Source organism: Lepisma saccharinum, chromosome 25 (assembly GCF_977018435.1).
Source record: "Lepisma saccharinum chromosome 25, izLepSacc3.1, whole genome shotgun sequence".
NCBI classification, from domain to species: Eukaryota; Metazoa; Arthropoda; class Insecta; order Zygentoma; family Lepismatidae; genus Lepisma; species Lepisma saccharinum.
The window spans coordinates 11529110-11548198 of NC_139253.1; the positions used below are offsets into that span (position 1 = coordinate 11529110).

Here is a 19089-nt window from a genome sequence, read left to right on the forward strand (position 1 = left end):
AGGCGGAAGAGACATTTGAGTGCATTTCGAAAAGGTCACTGTTACCGTTCGGCGTTTGGAGGGGGTTCGAGAGTTGCAAGAACGGCGGACAACTCCCCCCTGAAAATTAATATCGGCTTAAAAATGTATATTTCACACATATAATTTAAATTTGAAGATGTGTTGGGAGGAATTGTCCACTGTATGCACAGATAGGATAATTGGGACTGGATTTACAGTTTAAACTGGGATCCGAACCACTGTGCAATGTACCTCCATCGGGTATCGAACCCGGGACCCCTTGATTACAAGCCAACGACGTTACTAAGCCATCGGTGAGGTCCGTGTGTTGGAGGAAAACACCTCGTTAGCCTTTCAGCAAAAAAAAAAAAAAAATTAAAAAAAATACTTGGAGCGTGGTTACTGGTCCACACCAACTGCATGTAGGGGTCTCCCCGATGGCGCAGTTGCCTTGTAATCAAGGGGTCCCGGGTTCGATACCCAGTGGAGGAACATGTGGTTCGGATCCCACTTTAAACTGTAGGTCCAGTCCCAAGTGCACGAAGTGAACTTAAATCACCAAATCAAAGCAACTGCGTGTACGCCCGAAACCGAGAATAACTGACGGCGCCATAAATAAAGGAGTGGGGGAATATTTTCTGACGGGGCAGTTTTTTTATTTCTATTTTTGCGGGGGGGGGGGGAGTTCAACCATAGGATTAGACTCTCCTTGTATCTTCTACATGTACATAAAAATGCGTACATATTTGTTCTGAAAGCCTTAGTAACATATTTCCGAGTATGGAATTAATGAAAGAGTTTGTCCACCAATCAAAAATCAAACGCCGGCCTCCGTGGCGGAGTGGTTAAGGCAGCGTGCTACGACGCAAGAGGTACCGGGTTCGAATCCCGGCCTGGGCATGTGTGTTCTTTGTGAGTGTCCATTCCCCAAGTTCATCGTATCGTCACTCATCCCCATCTTCACGATTAGCCAAAAGTGGCAGAAATGCGAAGTAAAATAGACCAATCGAAATATCACAAAAAAAAAAAAAACAACCTCAGAAAATGCTACCAACCCACTATATCTTAACCAAGATAAGAAAACCTTTGTGGCACTATAGTCGATTGTTCAATCGCAAGCGAGCGGAGGGAAAGTGGGCGATACAATCGCCTGCCGCTGCCCTCACATTGCGTTGTCAAAATGAGCGACTTTCTTCAACACATCATCGCCACGTTCAATGAGTGCCAAGCCAAGTGTTTATATCATCATGATGGGGAGAACCGGACAGAGAGAAAGCAGAGACGCAATATTGAATGTTGTGAAAGTTTTTGACAATGAACCAAGGGACACATGACACCACCGCATAGACAAACGACGGGGAAGTGAGAAAACAAATGACTGTCCACATTAGTTCGCGATTTTGCCGAGGTTCTTCTCATCTTGGTTGGACTATAAATCCTCCAAGATTTTTCGTCTCAAAATCACAATGTACGAGTAAACAACGTACGGCAATACACTCAGCCTACAATTAATTATGCAAATCTATTCAAATTTGCTTACAGATATCTAGTCTTTTGGTTGAAAAACAACTTGTTAAGAAATTACCCTTCCGTTTCTGTAGATCAGGGGTGCCCACGGGGGGGGGGGGGGGTTCATGACGCGCTTGCGTCATGGGAATTTCTTTTTGGGAGGGACAAAATTTTATACCAATTCTATATATCTTCACACAAAAATGGGGGGATCGTATAGTTTGATTGACTTATTATTGATTTTTAGTTTTGGTTATTATGTATAGTTTTTCTACCTACCTGTGGGTGATCGTGGCGATAGGCAGGCACGTATCCAGAGGGGGGCTTAGGGGGCTCGAGCCCCCCCCGAAAGTTTTAGGTTTACACTAGATAAAATGAGGTTTTCGGTTTCTTGTGGTGTGAAATAAAATAATGTGACAATAATTTAAGGAGAGAAATAATTATCGAGGCAAGACGGAGAATGTTCCGTAACCCTGTTATTGTTAATAGCACGTATCCAAGGTGGAGATGAGGTGGCTCGAGGCCCCCCCCCCCTCAGGAAAATTTTCAATTTACACTAGATAAAATTAGATTTTTGGCATCTTGTATAATGTGATTTATAAATCTGAGAGAAATAATTATCGAGACAAGACGGAGACTGTTCTATAACCCTATTATTGTTAATAGCACGTATCCAAGGTTGGAGTCAAGAGGCTCGAGCCCCCCCTTCAGGAATTTTTTCTGTTTACACTAGATAAAATTAGGATTTTGGCTTCTTGAATAATGTGATGATAATTTGAGAGAAATAATTATTGAGACAAGACGGAGAATGTTCTATAACCCTGTTATTGTTAATAGCACATATCCAAGGTGGGGTTGAGGTGTCTCGAGCCCCCCCAGGATTTTTTTTTATTTTTCACTAGATACAATTAGGTTTTTGGCTTTTTGAAAAATGTGACGATGATTTAAGGAGATAGACAATTATCGAGGCAAGATGGAGAATGTTCTATAACCCCGTTGTTGATAATATTGCTCGTAAACTTTTCAACTTTCGGTGTTGTCGCAGCGCACTTGAGCACTATGTACGGTAGAAACTTGTCAGCATTTGGAAGCTGCACAACAAAGGTAGAGTCACACGTAGGGCGATTTGTTGTAATTTCTAATCTCTGGAAGGCGGGAGAGGGTACGTTTTTGAATGAGAGAAGGAGTCAACTACTGGCAATATTAACGAATCGTTTTATCAGCGGAACGTTCTAGAATATAATGAGGATATAAATACGCGGATTCAATTTTTCGGTTGATCTTACAAAGAATCCGTTAATGAGATTTCAGAGGTAAGTGTGACAATTCATATAGCCGAATAGTGATCAGTCGGCGTCCTCTGGTTGCTTTATAACATATAGTGATTCGAAAATGAAGACATTGACGACAGCAGAACTTCCGGGGCCTCAGTGTAGTGCTAGTTCGGGTCGAGGGCCGAAGAGATCAAGCCCTCTCCCTCTCTCTCTCTAAAGTGAATATTTCAGCAGTACCGGATATTGGAGTGGTTTATTAAAACAGAAATAAGCTGCATAGATCAACTGAAAATCAAAAGTTTTGAGTGATGATTTAGTTTTGCCAGAACTAAATTTCATATATGCAGTCCGAGAATTTCATAGTATACAAAAATACTTTTGTTTAACCCTACTGGGTTCAAAATACATTGAAACACTTAACTACCATAAAGAGACAGCCGAAAATTTTATATGTCAAGAAGATGTTGCATTTGTAGACATTTTAGGCGGAAATTGTAGGCTCTACCAGGACCCGAATCAGGGCTCTACCAACCGAGCCATCCTTGACTTCGACCGATTTTTCGTTAAAATGTCTACATAGTACATGTCCTGTGTATATCAAATCGTAAGGTGTTGCCTGTATAGTGAACAAGCACAGAAAATATAGGAGAGAGAAGAAAACTGAGGAGCATTCTTTCCCACCGGTTGAGGAGATATTTTTTTTCTGTGGTCAACAAGAGCTACTACTTCGAGGTGACAATGACAGTGGCCTAATACGGGAGATTTCACACCGTGTCGCCTGAGGATTTCACAAATCGAAATTAGGTTTGTGCGGCATTTGTGTCGCTACGGTGTGAAACGTTGCTGCTGATTGGCCCATTCCAATCGACATGTATCGCCTGCCCCTTCGGTCTGAAACCTTCCTAAGTCTTGAAAATCCAAGTCACAAGGATGGAAAATTAGGGCCTTGTTAAGGTTAGGTGTGAAGGCAGGCAGACGACAGCACCCTAAAGGATCATATCCAAAATTGCAGGAAGAACGCACCTTACTTCAATCTCCAATACGGAATGATAAAAACTTCTGGTGAGTTGATTTTAAAAAATGTGTCCGAGATAAAGAGTGGCGTGCTCAGGTTTTTCGGAAGGGAGAGGGGTTACGCATACTATTTTTGGTGGTCAGTCCTGATTTTGCCATTTTTTCCTGTCTTTGACGTTCTTCTTTTTTTAAAGAAAAGGAATACTGGATCAAATGGGGTTATGAAACTCACCAACCCTCCCTTGGGCACGTCACTGGAGATAAATGAATAAGCATTTGATCATACTGGGAGACGAAACATTAGATGTGTTGGGAACGGAAGGGTTTTCGCTGTGCATTAATTGTTTCGTGATCCAGCTGTATTCGAGAAAACTTCCTTTGTTTCGTGCCGATATATGACAAGACAGCGGAAGCTGTGACAGGCATTTTTGAACACTTGTGAGTGCTAAGGCCTGAATCTGAACAATTTGGTGGGTTTCGGCTTTTATAAGAGCTGCAAACATGGGAGGACAAGACACGTTAGTGTGTTCATGCTCGAATCAGAGATACATATTCGAGAGCTGTCTGCGTCCAGTTGGCAGGCCACAATTTGAATCTCGCGTTGTCGAGTGGATTGTCCATCCCGTGCATGTGTAACAGCTTCGTAAAAACACTCAAAGACACCATAGATGTTTTTATGCCTGATGAGAAGAAATGGACAAACACACATACTGAGATGGTTCTCGCACACAATGTTAATGCATGGAAACAGAGGAGTCGAGTGGTAAAAAATGTTCCGATTTCACCTTCTGATTAAAATGACAGCCTACAGTGGCGATGATTTAAGGGATAGTTGCTCCCCATTTTTTTGCCTCAACATTATGGCCTCTTAATGTTAAGCCTTGTCTACCAAGAGAAAGTGAACTTTCCTTGCACCGCTCTCCGCCCCCCCCCCCCACCCTCGTTTTTGAACCAAATTGCCACCACTGGTCTTAAGCATACAATGGTGAGGTTCTTACTATACCCCTTAATAAAATTGTGTTGAGCCGCCCCGAAAGGAATTCCTGGATACGTGCCTGGCGATAGGGTTGAAATGAAACACCACCTTTATAATCTGTTTGGATGGAGGGGGGTATTCGAATTTATACAAGGTTAGTCGAGCAGACAAACTGTGCAGAATAAGGTTGACTAACAATGGCAATAAGCCTAAAGTATCTAAACATATATTGCTTAAATGTGTGTGTATTATACAGCGACGCAACGACAGGGGGTCATTGCCCCCCCCCCCCCAACTTTCGACGGAAGTCAATTCTAGGGTAGCAAGGGGAGACAAACATTGACGGCCAAGGGCACCTACAGGGAGGGGGCACAGAGGAGCAATTACCCCTTCGATATCAAATTTTATGCAAATAAAAATTCATTTTGCAAAATTTTTTTGCTTGCTTCGCTCGCATTATTTGCTATTCTCGTTTTAGTCAAGTTCAGAGCTAGGCGGCGGGAGTCGGCCATGGGCGTCGAATGATCTTAAAAAAAAGTTGTAAAAGAGAGAATGCCATGGCGTCAAGTGAAATTATTTGCGCCCTATTAAATCAATATTGTTATCAATTGCAAAAATTTGAACTAAAACTACTGGTAGTAGTAGTAATAATAATAATAAGATCATTATTAATGTTATTATTATTATTATTATTGGTACGTTTATCCTGGTACTTGCCCCTCCCCCAAGACAAAAATTCGTGGTTTCCCCAGAAATTTTGTGACAAAAATAATTTGAGTAATTAATTCGCCATAAACGGGGGGGGGGATGTCCTACCTTTTGGGGGGGTGTCATGGGCCTTTGGGGTGATGGGCACCCCTCCTGTAGATAATCGCATTTTTACACTTTATTTACATTTGATATAAAAAAGAAACAACGGAAGATATTGTTATCTGATTAATGCTGAGATTCCATTTATACGTTACGTTTTACTTCTGAGTTCATTTGCGACGAACTGTAAGAATTGGAACAGTTATGTTTCTCATAAACCTACATTTGACGTCATTTCTTGTAAACGAATGACCGTTCGCTACCCCCGATGAACCCACCTGTTTGTATTACACTTGAGCTTTTCGTCCTTGATTTTATGGTCATCGAAGTAAAAAGCTATCATTGTACATCAAGAAATAAATGAAATAGACTAATAACGGAAATAATTAAAGCTAGAATTAACACAAATGTAGTAAGCATTAATTAAATATATTGAGCTATAATCTCTTTTCCAAATTATTACAAATTACATTTTTCAGAACGAGATAAGCAATTTTAAGGTGAGTTGGAAAACACTAAATACATCTATAGTAAACGATACGATTATCTCACAAGCATGAAACATGATTTATGCACATAAACAAAAAATCTATTTTTCTGAATTGATATTATTTGGACAACTATTGTCCAAAAATTAAAATTTACTTCAGAAGAAAATTTTGTATTTGTATATGCCAGGATACACTGAATTGTTACCTCAAATGTAATATATCAACACACTTGCTTAACTACGAATTGTTTAGTGTTCAAATTTGTATTTTCGCTTCCTACATTTCACCTCACTTTCTACTTGTAGAATATTCATGACAATGGTGAATCATGAAATAGGCTTTCGCCTATTCTCTCGAGAGAATAAACACAAACAAACATCCTTGTGCCTTATGCAGATTTTGATTATTCACACTTAACACTGCATCACGGAAATTCTTGTTATTCACTGTTTACAAACTTCATTACTTATTATTATTATTATTACACGGCCCGAGCCAAGAACAATTTTATTCTTCTTTAATACTTTTGTTCTTCGTGAATTAAAGTATACAGTGAACAAATACGGAGTCTTGCTCTTTGAGTGTATATACGACGGACCTTGAATCTTGTAGAAAGCTACTATCTGTTATTTTCTTCAGTGTCATATTTATGGTGGTGTTTTTGCCGTTGCACTCTTCTTGCGTATTTTCAGTAGGTTATTACCTTTGCTTCTTTAATTTTCTTGTACCTCGTTCTTTTTCCTAACAGTCCTCTTAAACTCAACTCTGTGGAGTAACAGCCCATTGAGGACCAAAGCCGGCCAAATGGTCTAATTGGGTGACACATGGTCAGTTCACATCATGTCCCACCACCACTGTTATCGGGCTTTTTAGACAATATTGATTTAGTTTGTTTTACTTCCTAATCGCGAGGATATGATGAAATTGACGAAAAAACACTCACAAAGAACACCAATGTCCAGGCCACGATTCGAACCAGGGATACCTGGCGTCATAGCGTGATGTGCTAACCATTCCGCCACGACGGAGACCGACTTCTTAGACAAGTGTAATTTTCAAGTAACTCACCAATTATGTTCACGATGCTCGGTGAACATCGAAATGTTGCGACCCCGACTTAGCATTGAATTCAGAGCAGCTGGCCAGATTCTCTACATAAACATTTAGGGCATTATAGTTTATACTTTGCTTCCGCACTTATCATTCAATGCAGGAGATGCAAAACCACGCCTAGAGTACAGATATGAGTAGACCTAGAAACTTCAATATATTTTTAAAAAGGACAATTCACATTACGCGAAAAATCAAATAAAAATCAAATAGCTCAGAAATGTTCTAAGCAATTTCTAATTTATATTGTGAGAGAAAAATAGCTTAGATGTATTGAACGGCTCCATTCTTGCACGATGTTGAATACAGTGGAAGTATTCAACAGTCCTAATCTTACACATAAAGCACTTTGACCACATCATTTTTTACATACGTTTAACAGATGATGACAATGAGAAAATTAAATTACTCAGAAAATATTACCTGTTTCACTTCTGGGTAAAAACCAGAACCATTAGGCATCCCGAAGTTACCTTTCAGGATGCCGGGACTGTCTTGTGTACATCTGATGCCTCCTTGATAACGTAGTAGTAACGCAGTCGCCTTGTAATCAAGGGGTTCCAGGTTCGATCTGTGGGGGCACGTAGTTGTTTGGATCCCACTCTAAACTGTAGGATCTTCTTTCAGAGGGGACTGGAATTGTAAAGCTGCGTTCCAAGGGGGTGGGGCCACAAACTATAAAATATTTCGTAATTACAGTTTTAATTTTAAAAGTTGTTCAAAGACAAAAATGGTAATCAGGGTTGTTTGAAAATGGGCTTGCATTTACCACTTTGGTTTATTTATTTTTAATTGAAGGTTAACTCAAGGTTCGACCGAACATCTGTCCCGATAACATATTCCACTTCAAGCGCTGCTTAGTGTAATTCTCTACATCCAACAGAAGGCCACTAAACTAAGTTTTTCACATAATTTAGCATTATTGTATTTGGAACTGAGGTAATGTAAGATGATGGCTCATCACAGTGTGCATTGATCGCCATTTATCCTCTTTTCCGAACAACGTGAGAGGTAGAAAAAACATTTTCAGAGGAGTCTGAAATTACTGACCTGAGCTGAGTTGTTAAGTACACTTTATGCACATAAAGGGTACCTGGGACTGAACCTACAGTTTAAAGTGGGATCCGAACCACTATGTGCCTCCAACGAGTATCGAACGAGTCCAAAATTACATCAGCAGCTGTGTTTTGAACAAAGTCATTATGTAAAACAATTTCACATTAGTTTCAATTAGTGGCCGCGGTGGCTCAGTCGGTAACGCGTCTGACTACCATGCTCAAGGTCCCGGGTTCGATCCCCGGCCGGTTCAAATCCGGGAACTTTTGGAAGCGGCCCCGGCGCCCACACAGCGTCGAATAATATGGGTACCTGGGGGAAACCCTGGGGAGTAAAGGCGGTCAGGGGCGTGATGCTGATCACATCACCCCCACTCATGACCAGATCAAGAAAATGTGGGGCGTTACCCCCACACCCCCTATACACTTTCATGGCGTGGTGCTATGCACAAGGGAGCACTTTTTACTTTTTTTTAATTTCACATTTAACCTATCTACTTCATACAAGCTTGACAGAAAATTACTGTTCCATCAGTGATGTCAACCTCCTTGGCGGAGTGGTTAGTACAGCACAGCTACGATGCCAGGTAGTAGCAGTGATTGGGTGCTAAAACTGGGAGGGGGGGGGGGTGCAATGAGTTTGCTTTTCTTGGTAGAAAAAGCTTAGCATTAAAAGGCCATAGTGCAGGGTCAAAAATGGCGAAAAATGATGGGCAACTGCAGCCCCCTCCCCCCATGCCCCCTAATTGCTGCCACTGATGCCTGGGATCCCAGCCTAGGCATGGGTGTTACTTGTGGGGGTCTCTTCATCAATTTCATCATGACTCATCCTCATCATTGCGATTAGTCAAACGTAGAAGAAAGTGACACTAAATAACAAAAATCAAATTTCACGTCAGGGGTAAAACAAACTACTGTAGCATACCATTTCTTATTGATACACTTCTGGCCATAGTATGCTTTGGCATTTTGAAACACCCGTCTCCACAGATAAACTACCTACTTCCTTTCACACACACAATAAAGCAAATGAGTACTGACTGACTCCTACAGGGTTTCAGGTGGGGGTAAAGGGGAGTGGGTTGAAGTAGTTTTGTCCAAGTATGAGTCACCAACAGGTTGTCCAGTTTGCTTACCCTGATAAAATGACATTTGGTATTTCTAAAGATCTGACATCCCTTGAGATCCTCAAGTCTGGCGAATATCAGATTTCAGTCAGTTCAACATAAACAAAGGCTTGTCTTCTTCAATTTAGGGAAAGCCAAACGTGCATAAGAAACCCTGAAGCAAGCAAAACTGGCAGAATAGGCATTTTTAGTCATGATCAAGCAAAATAGGCATTTATAGGCACTATAAAAATGCATTTTCGGACTAAAAACACCATGAAATGAACTTTAAACATTAAACCCTATGTTTTACTACAAGGAATAAAAAAGCAAATAGCAAAAATCTGCACCCTAATATAATAATAATAATAATAATAAACAGAAATGCAGTAGAGCAATTTTTGTTCTGATTAGTAACTCAACTTTGATCGATGATTTGATTATGCACCAATAAAAATATCTTTAAAAAATTAACACAGAGCTTCAAAGAAAGGTTTGACAAAGTTTTAACACTTTCTGTCTCTGCTGACTGGTACAGAATACCAGTGATTGAGGTTTACATCCTGACAAGTCACGTTTTCATTCAATTTCTAAAAGATATATTTTCTAACCTGTTACTTATTGTTGTTAGTTCTAGTGCATGAAGTAGGGAGTGGAATATGGGGGATGCCTTCCCCTCAGTTAAGAAAATTAGATAGAGTAAAGTATCCCCTGAATTTGTACAAGAATTTCCCCACGTATCCTCAAACTTGATCAAGCATCCCCCACCTATGAATTTCCACTTTGAGCACTGGCTAGTTCTGGAATAAAATGCATTTATTCTTTATCAGAAGTTCATGAAATAAATAAATTCATATTTCACATTTCAGGTATGGATGAGAAATGGAAAAATGAAATGGAAGAAAATAAAGGCAGATTGAAGAAAATGAAGAAACAAGAACCAATTAGTAATGCACAGACATATAATGGCAGGTATTTCCTAAGACAGCAGGTGGTGAGAAATGCTTGCGGGTATTCTCCAAGACATACAATCATCAGCAACCTGAGAAATATGAAAAGCACAGATAATTGTGACACCAAATGTTCAATCAATCAACTTCCAATTGAAATTCTGGTTAAGATTTTCTCGTTTTGCAGTGTCGAGGAGTTGTGTACTAACTTGGCTCCTGTATGCAGGAAGTGGTACGTGGCAGCCTACGTGCCTGCATTATGGAGAAAATTGACTTTCAAAGGATGCTCAGTGCCAACAGAAACAGTGCTCAGAGTACTGAAAAGAACCACATCTTTGAAAAGTTTGGTTCTGGTGCACAGGCATGACGTGAAGGACATTTTGTCTGAAGTCTGCACCTCACATCGCCAGCTGCAGCAAATAACCATAAAACGCTGCATTTTTCGTGAATCTGGATATCCATTTAATATCCCCGCAAATCTATTAGTGAGATTGGTTAGGTGCTGCAAAAATCTGAAGCTCATAGACATGACCGGAATGCACTTCAGAAGCAACAGGTTTCTCTGCTTACTGGGCTCACTCAAAAAACTGGAAACAGTGAAACTTCATCTTGACCCTTCTTACGCATCCCAGTCCCTCAAGGCATTAGGAGAGAATTGTAAAGGACTGAAGGAATTAAAGTTGATGGGTCTACACTATTTCTTCTTCAACGGTCTTCAGAATACTGATTATAAATATGCTTCTCTGTTTTCTAAATTCCAATACACTCTAGTCACACTAAAGATTGAAGCTTTGGGTTTGAGTAACGAAGCTTGCATTGCTATCTCTAAATGCATAAATCTGCGAACTTTATTCATATTCAATGCAATGTTTGTGACTGATGTGGGATTCCAGGCACTTGGAGATCTTACCAAACTAATTTCTCTCAAAATTAACAAAGGGTATGAAATCCAGGGAAGGTCCGTTTCAAATGTGTTTTGGAAGGGTAACATGGGAACTCTGTTGTACTTGAATTTGGCTGGATGCTGTTTCATGAGTGATACATGCATGAGGAAAATTGCATCACAGTCCACGAAATTAAGATACTTTTCAGTTGCAGGATGCAATTTCATAACAGACCAGGGCCTGAATGCAATTTTGTCATCTTGTCCCGAACTGCAGTATTTGAAGATAAATGATGCACACAACATCACAGGATCTTCTTTTGCAGCTATTCCAAAATGCACCCCTCACTTGGAAGTACTGGTTATTGAAAAGAACTGCGAGTCTAACAAAAGGAGAAGCATTCAAAAACTTCTCGAAGAGCTTCCTAATCTCAAAATCAGGATTTTGTAATGGTGCAAATGTATATTACATTTATTCATTTATCATCAAACTTTTCCAGGGCAGAAAAGTTAGCAAAAACTTGAGTTTTACATCATGGAAATAAAATAAAATACTAATTATGTTTGCATAAAACAATTGTAAAAATCATATTATATTCCTTTTGTAACTATATTAATTACTTTCTCTGAATTTGTGTCAGAAAAATATGAACTATCTTATCTTCTTTTTCGCACAACTATGCTTTTTATCTATTTATTTATTTATAATTGGAAACATCTTAGTATCATGTATTATATTAAAGTCTTATTTATCAGCATAATGATTAAGTTACAAAGTATGTGATGCTTCTGCATAAATATCCTTCATGTTTCTTGATTTGTTTATTTACATTATTCTGAACACATATTTTTAAAGGTTGTCCAAAAGCTGTAAATATTTATAGAGCACCATGCGTATACTCATGAAAGTTTTCTTGTTAAATATTGTATTAATTCCTCAAATATATATTGTTTTCAAGTTTTTTAAAAAAAAGCTGTTTGGTAGCATTTTAAATACCATTTCTTTGATTTTAATGTAACTACAGAATCTGGAGGAAGAACTTAAAGAGAAATAGAAACTGGATAAATTCCTACGAGTATTCTGTGCAATTTGCATTTCTCAGTGAAAACACTTAAAAGGAAGCATAGAAAGTAAACAATCCATGATATGAACACAAAACTAATTATTTTATCATGATAATAATAAATCACCTTTATTAGGGTGGGCATGTTTTAGTTGTATTTAGTTAACCCCCTTAACTGGGTATGGTGTATGTGTATACATTTTTCTTTTCGCATGTTGAAGTGGGCATGATATAATATTTACATCCACTCTGTTTTAACAGTGAACATACCTTGGGTATCTCAAGTTTGAACCGATGCCACAACTTCTCCCATCATTCCTACATAAACTCTTAAATGTACTTTCCCGTGTTTAGATTCTCAATGTTTTTCAGAGAACTTAATACACAGTTCATTGCTATTTGAAATTTACTTTCTAGTGATCTTCACAGCCATACCATTCTCAACTTCTTTATTTCATTCAGGAGGGACAGATTAATCATTAATGTATTGGTTTATCAATAAAATAACTTGATTTTACTGACCCAATATGTTTATAAATAGCCTGTATTTTAGTGCAAATTTGCACTAAAATTTCGTTGTTTACAAAATAAAAATATATAATTCTCATGTCATGGTCTTGTAAACTAAACTGTCTAAATATACAGTTGTTCTTTAAAGTTGTATTTGAAAAAGAGCCTATTGCAATCACATACAGTAATTAAGACGGTGCATGAACCATTCATATTCTTGAAGAAACATTTGAAACTTGACCAGGTCACTAGAATAGCAGTAATAGTAAAAATTTCATATCAGTACATCCCTAATTATTATTACTATTTTCTACCTTACTATCAATAACAAAACTAATTAAAAAATAACATGACATCTCTACAGTGGCGTCATCAGAAATTATTCTTAGGTTGGGCTCAAGGGTGGATAAAATATTTTTAGGTGGGCTCTGGTTTGGTGGTCATAGCCAGGGCCGGCCAAAGGATTTTTTTAAAGGTGGAGCGACATTTCATGAGGGTTCCTGTCCCCTCCCCAATCAGTGTTGAGCTGTACTGGAGCATTCTTGGTCATGGCTTCAATTCATACCTGTAATCCAATTATTATAAATATTTTGTCATCAATTTCTATCAGTGTTAAGAAATTAGACATTATTATTATTATCTTTTTTCTGACCCTATCAATTGTTAGTCAATTTTAGTCATCTTTCTGAATTTTTGACAAAATATTTTTAAATAACTTTGATACACTTACTATTCATTTTTCTGCGAAAGTTTTTACCAGCGATTGATTTCGCTACTTCTCTGGTGGCTTTGTCAGGCGTGAACTGTCTTGCTGCAGCTGGCATGGTTCCTTCTTCCGCTTGCCCTTGTGGTGGCGCTAGTTGATGCAGCACTTTCACTTTTTGTCGTTCTCGTGTGGGTGTAGAGCTTCCTTCTGTTGCCGTGCCGTGCCTTATTTGATATATCACATCACACCCTTTCCTTTGAAATTGTTGCGTTGAATTCAATATGGCAGTCAACAATATACCGGACCTGCGCTTGACACACACAGCTAGAGATCTCCCTGTGCCTAACCTATTTCTTTCATAACCAGGATAACTCCTTTACATTTTGTAGGGGGTGTTAAAGGACTTTTGACTCGTCATAGTTCATGTAATGAGGCTTTTATCAGTCACATAGTTACACATATTATTTTGTATCTTCTGATCCCATTGCAGTCCCAGAATGATTTTTTGATATGTTTTATAGTATGGCATGTGGGACCAAATATATTTTTTTCACGATTTTTGGTGATGACGTGTTTTGATATATTCAAGGTCAAAGGTCAAGGTCACGTGACATTATATTTTTATTGAAAGGTAGGCTTCTTATATATATAACAGTGGAAAGCTTGTTCAATTCCCTGTACAATAAGCTTTGAGCTTCCTAGGCAAAATAGTGGCGGAGTTACAGCACATTTAGTATAGCTAAGCGGGCTCAAAAAGGGCAATTTCTGCTAACTTTGACCTTGAATAATTTAACAATTACAAGACAAACGAAACTAAAATTTTTCATAGTTACTAAGTTCCATGCATAGTTTCAACTCCCCAAATTTCATGAAAATCGGAGATGGTCAGGTTGGGGGCTGTGTTGATTTCGCATGGAATGACTCCTATGCAATAGTGACCGCACCCGCCGACCTCAACACCAATACTGTGGCCCTCAATAAAACCTGGCTTCCCGCCATCAGGAATATGCACACTCACCCAACCTGCTCTTCCCTAGCAACAAGCACCACCCAACCTGCTCCTTTCCTGTGACAAGAAACCAAGCACAGACCTCAAACGTTTGCAAAAAAGCCCGCCTGCGCACGTGAGTAAACATCACCCTGCGAAAGCAGAAGACAAGATCTGGAACCGCCTTGTACAGCGTCAAAACCTCAAGGCGTGGCAGCAGAAGGAAGCTCTACACCTGCACGAGAATGACAAAAAGTGAAAGTGCTGCATCAACTAGCACCGCCACAAGCACAAGCGGAAGAAGAAGGAACCATGCCAGTGGCACAAGACAGTTCACGCCTGACGAAGCCACCAGACGAGTGGCGAAATCGATAGCTGGAAAAAAAATTTCACTGAAAAATGAATAGTAAATTTATCAGAGTTAATTACCTATCTCCGCGTAACCGCCAAACTGATATCTTAAGATGTAATGAAAATAATTTTAGTTCACTATGCACTTATTTTTCACAAGAAAGAGGGAGACGAAAAAAATAATTACATGTATATTGTAGCGTGACGTCAGGTAAGGCACGGGATCGAGTCACGCTGGGACATAGCTCAGATAAATAAGATAGGTTTTTAAGTTTGATTTAGCTAACCACCTCTACCCTTAAAGAAGCTTATGGAAGGATCGTTGGGAGCCTGTGATGTTGAACGCTACTCACCCCTTGCTGTAGATCTGGAGAGATCGAAGATGGCAATAAGAGGCGGCAGGCAAATTCAGCGACTTGACTCTATGGTGTGCAGATTCTCCGGCTGGCTTTGGCTAATGTTCCTCCATAGTCCAGACTGCTTCTTCGGCTTCTCGCTTGTTGCTGCCTCGTAACGTCGCGATCTCTCAAATGGCCGTCGTCTCGTTGATCAATTTGCTGGTAATTGTGGAGCGAAGTGAGAGATCGATTTACCGTCTCCAGGGGTTTTATACTTTGGAATTGAGTCATGAATTGGTGGACTTTGCACCTCCAGCTGTATACCTGGGGTATCCCTGGATGCAAATGGAAATTTACAGTGGAGGTGCACTCACCGCTGGCGAGGGCCATTGCCTTGCTGACTGTGCAGGACCGAGTGGAAAATTCCTTTGCTCGGCTCTGCATCTGGTGGAATGTGGGGTGAATGAGCGTTCAACTTGCCAGCTTTAGAGCGATGTTTTATGAAAATTGATGTTTCTAACTTTATGCTCCCAATTCCTTCATCAATATATATATATATATACACTGTTTGCTAGATCATCAAATTACATCTTCTTGCATATCCATAAAGAAGCCATATAGTGGGAGGAATGGAATCTGTGAGCAGGATAATTAGACATGTAGGGAATGGAAATCCATGGCGATGCAAACCATTATATACTGCTGGACAAAAAAAACCGGACACCTTAATATTTGACATCTGAATTGCAATTACTTATGAATTACGCTCTCAGTTAAGTATTGAACAATTGAACATTCATTATTGAACATTTTCCACAGTTTTCCGTTTATTATTTATCTATTTATTTATTTATTTACTCGTATTTACTTATTTGGAACACTTAGTAGGCTCAAAATTAATTTCATGCAATTTTGTTTTAATTTATTGATTTTCAATTCCTGTTGATGTTATTTTGTTTAATGTCTAGAGAGGCATGAATTTTGGTTCATAGTAACCATAGTAACATATATTATTGACATTGTCATTGCTGGTATTTTTCTTGCAAGTGTATTGTAAGTTTGCTGCTAGCTTGAAAATGAGACGTGAAGAGGTAGTGTAAAAGCAGTAGCTCTTCGCGATGATGGTCGTAGTGTACACTATATTGCTAGGGTGCTAAATATAGCACGAAGTACTATCCATGAAGGTCTCAGACGGTATGACGCAACCGGTTCCTATGGTAGAAGACCGGGTTCTGGTCAGAAACGATGCAAAACAGCACGGGAAGATCGTTTAATGGTATCATAGTCTTAAGAGACCGTCGTACGACTTCAAATATTGTGGCACAGCATTTGAGAAATGTTCATAGAACTGTGGTTTCTTCACGAACAGTTCGTAGAAGACTGAATGAAAGTGGTTTATCATCTCGGAGGCCGGCTGCAGGTCCCAGGTTGTTAGCACGTCACCGGAAGCGAAGACTGGAATTTTCTACAAAACACTTACGTTGGAATGTGGAGCAGTGGGAAAAGGTTTTATTCTCTGATGAGTCAGAATTCAACCTACGTTCATCAGACTGGCTTGAACATGTGTATAGAAGACCTAATGAGCGTTATGCACAATGTTGTTTCGTTGAAATAACACCCTTTGGAGGTGGTGGGGAGGTATCTCTTTACAAGGACGTACAGAGTTGGTTCTTGTAGATAATGAGGCAATGGCAGCTTGCAGGTATATTACAGAATGTGTGGCAGATCATGTAGTACCATATGCACCATTCATAGGCCCGGACTTTGTTTTTATGCATGACAATGTGTGTCCTCACGTTGCGAATATTGTCACGGAGTACTTGGACGAAGTTGCGATTACGCGATTAGAATGGCCACCACAAAGTCTGGACCTAAATCCGATAGAGCACGTCTGGGATCAACTGAAACGACATATCAGAAACCGCGCAATAGTTCCAGAAACAATTGAAGAGCTAAGACGTGCTATTCAAGAAGAATGGGAGCAATTGGACCAAGAAGTGATTGCCAACCTTATTCGAAGTATGCCACGGCGGTTACAAGCTGTAATTGATGGCAGGGGAGGTAACACCCGCTATTAGACCCCACCAGTACCAGTTAACAATATTAAAAAAAAAATATTGCTAAGATTTTTTTTGGTAGTTTTCTGTAACTTTCGTTTATGTTCTAATTTAACTTATTAACAATAAATTTTAATTTGCTTTCTGTTGAATATATTTCCAATAATTTCTGCAACATTTACTTAGCCTTCGAATCAGAATTTATACGTTATCACAAAAAATGCAAGTGTCCGGTTTTTTTTGTCCAGCAGTATATAATTTGTCTTGTTCTCTGTTGAAATTAGGACATTGTAGAAAAAGATGTGTGGCATCTTGATTAACTTCTCCACATGTGCGGGCTTGTTTTGTTGTAATATGTAATCATACTAAATGTTCATTAAATTAGACATATCAATTTGCTGTATTTTGTTAAAAAAATAAAATGAATATTATAAAAAATTAAAGCGAAATATGCTTTCATCAGTTAAGGAAAAGCTTATCTATGCTTGTACAAGATAAATAAAGCTTGTAAACGAGCAATGCAATGATGGCAAAAGTAGTTTTTAACTGATATTAAAAAAAAATTACCAAAACTAATTTAGTCCCAGTTACTGGATTAGTAAACAAACATTTTAATCAAATTTATTCAATATTTTTCCTTATTTTTGTAGGTTTTCTCATTGTTTTTAAGTGTGTTTAAAGTTTAATTTGATCATTTTGGCGCTCCCCGATGATAGCTCTTAAGAGTGGTCGCTCTGCTTGCTCCACCCAAGGGCAGTTAAAATTTCGGTCAAAGTAGGCGGCATTTTTAGGATGATGGAAATGCAAATTGGAGTTTCGGTTATATCATTGGGAAAAGTTTGAAACAGCAGAATCACTTACCAATACGATGCCTTCGATTGTGTCTTCTGAATCTCTTTCAACTTCAGCTGGTGACATAACTTTAAATTTGCTGGCATCAGAATGATTTTTATGTGACATTGTCAAGTTTAGGCTTTTTACTCTGTCTAAAATAATCAGATGTACTAACTCGTTTACCAGGCATGTTAAGCCCTCTTTACTCATAGCTTCCCAAGTGGATGGTGGCAGAGGTCACCGAAATTAATAGAACATTTACAAGTAAGTTTCAAGAAAATAATTTAATAACTCACTTACGTCTTCTTATTATCAACCACATCTTTTAATCCTCCTAACATGAAAGTTATTAAAGTAGTCAAAACATGGTGACAAAATGCTGACGTGCCATCATGTATTCATACATTCTCCCCTTCTCAACAATGTTCCCGATTGCATGAATACGGAAGTATTTCACCGTAATAAGTTCACTGCAGTAATGGTCAAATTACATAAATAAATAAAAAGAAATTGCATTGTAGCAGAAGGTATACGCTAATGAGGAAAGTAAATCAGAGGGTATACACCATCGTATATCCTTCACTACAGCTCTACTGATCTACAATTACAACCGCATCATTCAAACCATGACAAACAACTCTGAAAAACTTTAAATTCAAGTATTGGTAGTAATCTGTTCAAAAGTATTAATACAGTGGGATGCATAAGTGTTACCAAGCAAATTGTCCATCACCATATTTTTTCTCAGTTTTAGCCAATGAGAGTTTCAAGAATTGGAAAAAAACACCAAACAAGCACCAGAGGATGTATGAAAGTCCATTACTGAAAAACACATACAATGTACGGAAAAATTAACAAAAATATACGTGGACAAATGCCAAGCAATACTTGCGCATCCCACTGTACAAGAGCAAAGTGATATCTGCTCACCCTTAATTTTAACATCATTTGCAGAACAATGCTTGATGCAGTCAAGGATCAATATTGGTATTATGTGATGTTACAAAATAATCATTGGATACAAGAGTTCCATTGTAGCATCAAATGTAATAAGAAGTATTAC

General features: G+C 38.8%; 1 protein-coding gene across 1 annotated transcript; it reads left to right on the top strand.

Annotated features, from left to right (window-relative positions):
* The first annotated feature begins 5960 nt into the window (after positions 1 to 5960).
* On the top strand, positions 5961 to 11637 carry LOC145978832 (uncharacterized). The gene is made up of 2 exons (XM_083111709.1): positions 5961 to 6083; positions 10215 to 11637. Exon 2 carries the CDS (start codon positions 10217 to 10219, stop codon positions 11627 to 11629), a length of 1413 nt encoding a protein of 470 aa, XP_082967835.1. The 5' UTR covers positions 5961 to 6083; positions 10215 to 10216; the 3' UTR covers positions 11630 to 11637.
* The last annotated feature ends 7452 nt before the right edge of the window (positions 11638 to 19089 follow it).